At 35.3% G+C, this 2342-nt stretch overlaps 1 protein-coding gene across 1 annotated transcript; it reads right to left on the minus strand.

The window, feature by feature from the left end:
- Positions 1 to 633: 633 nt before the first annotated feature.
- On the minus strand, positions 634 to 2333 carry LOC124893184 (the record flags this gene model as incomplete). The annotated part of the gene is made up of 4 exons (XM_047404277.1): positions 634 to 1093; positions 1183 to 1488; positions 1706 to 1910; positions 2071 to 2333. Coding segments are annotated over 4 exons (1071 nt in total), but the record flags the coding sequence as incomplete, so codon positions are not given.
- Positions 2334 to 2342: the final 9 nt, after the last annotated feature.

Genomic DNA, 2342 nt, shown 5'->3' on the forward strand with positions numbered 1-2342 from the left:
AAAATAGTACTGGTCATGTGAATCTTAATGATCAAAATACAAAGACAGAGAGAAAAGACATGAAATTTAAATATTTAACTTCATGAATAATTATTTATCCTTTTTAACAGCTTTATAGTATATTAAATACCACTTCAAAAATATAATATCACTCTTACAAAGGGAGGTGCATTATACACGCGCCATGTTACTTCTATGTAAAAAATTATTTTGAAAAATGGTGGCAATAATATATATATATATATATATATATATATATATATATATATATATTTAAATATCACGTTAGTTTTAGAGGTTGAAATTAATTCATTATAAAGTTGTTAAGGGGTAAATAATCGTCTGTGGAGTTAAAGGTTAAAGTAGTTGTGCGGACAATTTTAGAGGTGATTTCATGTCTTTTCTCAAAAACAAAAAAGTTTAAGATTCAACATGTTAGATTCTAAGTTTTCTTAAATTTCTAAATTTGATTTAACCGTGGTAATTAAATAGAAAAGTTACCCAGAAAAAATAATATATCATACAGTCATTGGTTTGAGGTTCGGGCTCTTTCGGTTGAGTCCAATGGTTGGTGATAGAAGATAAGAAACCTTGTTCAATGGGTTCAACAAAATACAGCATATTCAACCCAAGAAGAACAAGCATGTGAAAATTACCAAAATTTCAGTATATATTAAGCTGAACCTCAAACCAATTAATTCACAAGCATAATTAATTCAATTGCTAAATGTAGCAAGAGAAATACTGTTTTTCCATTTTTGGCCCTCTCCTATCTGATTACTAATGAATGGGCAGTTTAATTTCTATTAGATGGTGCGCTCCAAACTCTTCTTTGCTCATCAAAACTTCCAACTACAGCAGACTGCTTTTCGTCATTTACTGTATTTGCAAACACATTGTAATAAGCTAAATGATCCACATTCTCCAATACTTTCACTGATTTGCCTTGCTTTTCGTCGATAATTATCTGTCCATCTACAGATTCGTAGCCCGTGGCAATGACTTTAATGTTCTTGAAATCAAATGTTGATTTTAGTACAGAACTATCACCACCCAAAATTACTGCTCCAAGGATTTCTCCAAGAAATATATCCTGAAATGTTACAAACGGTGAGTTACAGGATCTAGCAAAACTGAATTTGTACATTGCACGTTCGGACAAATTAAGAGGGGATTATATACCATATGCTTGTATCTAGGATGTGTTTTTTGCAGGGAGCGTAACCTTGACAGTAAACGTTTTGCAAAGATAGCTTCAGGTGTCTTCTTAGTTGTGCTAAGTCTTTTATGAATCTTAGGAAATGCACTGACATTCCGTTGTACGCCAAGTGGAATGAGAGTGATATTGAGTTCTGAACTCAAAACTGTTTTTGCCGCCAGTGGGTCAAGAAACATATTCAGTTCCGCAAATTTATTTGAGGGAGCATTGAACACATTTCCCTTATCAGTGTTGTCATGATTGATGTGCCCTCCAACAATTAGTATATCCTGCATCATAATCCAAAAGAAAGTGCCTTCTTACTTGGGAATATCTATTCTAGTTATCTCGAGCTGTAAACTCAAACGACAAACATTATGGTTGACTGATATAGAAATGTATTGATATGACATTGTGAGTGACTTAAGCAACCAAGGTATATATAGCTTATTAGCTAGTACCAAGGGTAAAAATGACTGTCGTAAAAAGGATAGAGAAAACACTTGCCTTGATCACGGTGGTCATATTCTTGCCTGCGAAAACAATCTGAGCTATGTTGGTCAATGGGCCATTGGTTAAAATGGTAACCTTGGATCCTGGATGAAGTGATTTCACGACGGAGTCCCATACTTCTAGTGCCAGAGGTTGTCTGAGTTCAGGATGATCGGTGTCCCTAGGAGCCCCAAATTTCACAGAATTTTCAGCTGTATATCTGAAATTATTTAGACCAAGATGGTATATCAGCAGAATAGTACAGTAGAAAAATGAACCTGTGGGAACACAATTGCGTAGATTCATAACATGGAATCCTAATGCTTGACAAATTTACATTCTTCTACGTGGACCTACTAGATTCAGACTAGATAAAGTACCTGCGAGGACTTCGAGGCAACAAACGAGATAATCCATAAAGAGTGTCTGAGTCGAGAAATCCACCGCTGCCTTGTGGAATTACCTTGTTAAACTTGCAGTCACCAACTGCAGAGAATACAGGATCAGACTGGTTCATTGCAAATACGTCTCCAAGGCCAACAGGAATGTCATCACGACCCATCATATGAAGCAAATCATACACAGAATCAATTGTTGCAGCATTTGCCCAGCCGGTTGGACTCACAATTATGGCCTGAATGGAATAATATAT

Source organism: Capsicum annuum, unplaced genomic scaffold, assembly GCF_002878395.1.
Source record: "Capsicum annuum cultivar UCD-10X-F1 unplaced genomic scaffold, UCD10Xv1.1 ctg55337, whole genome shotgun sequence".
Lineage (NCBI taxonomy): Eukaryota > Viridiplantae > Streptophyta > Magnoliopsida > Solanales > Solanaceae > Capsicum > Capsicum annuum.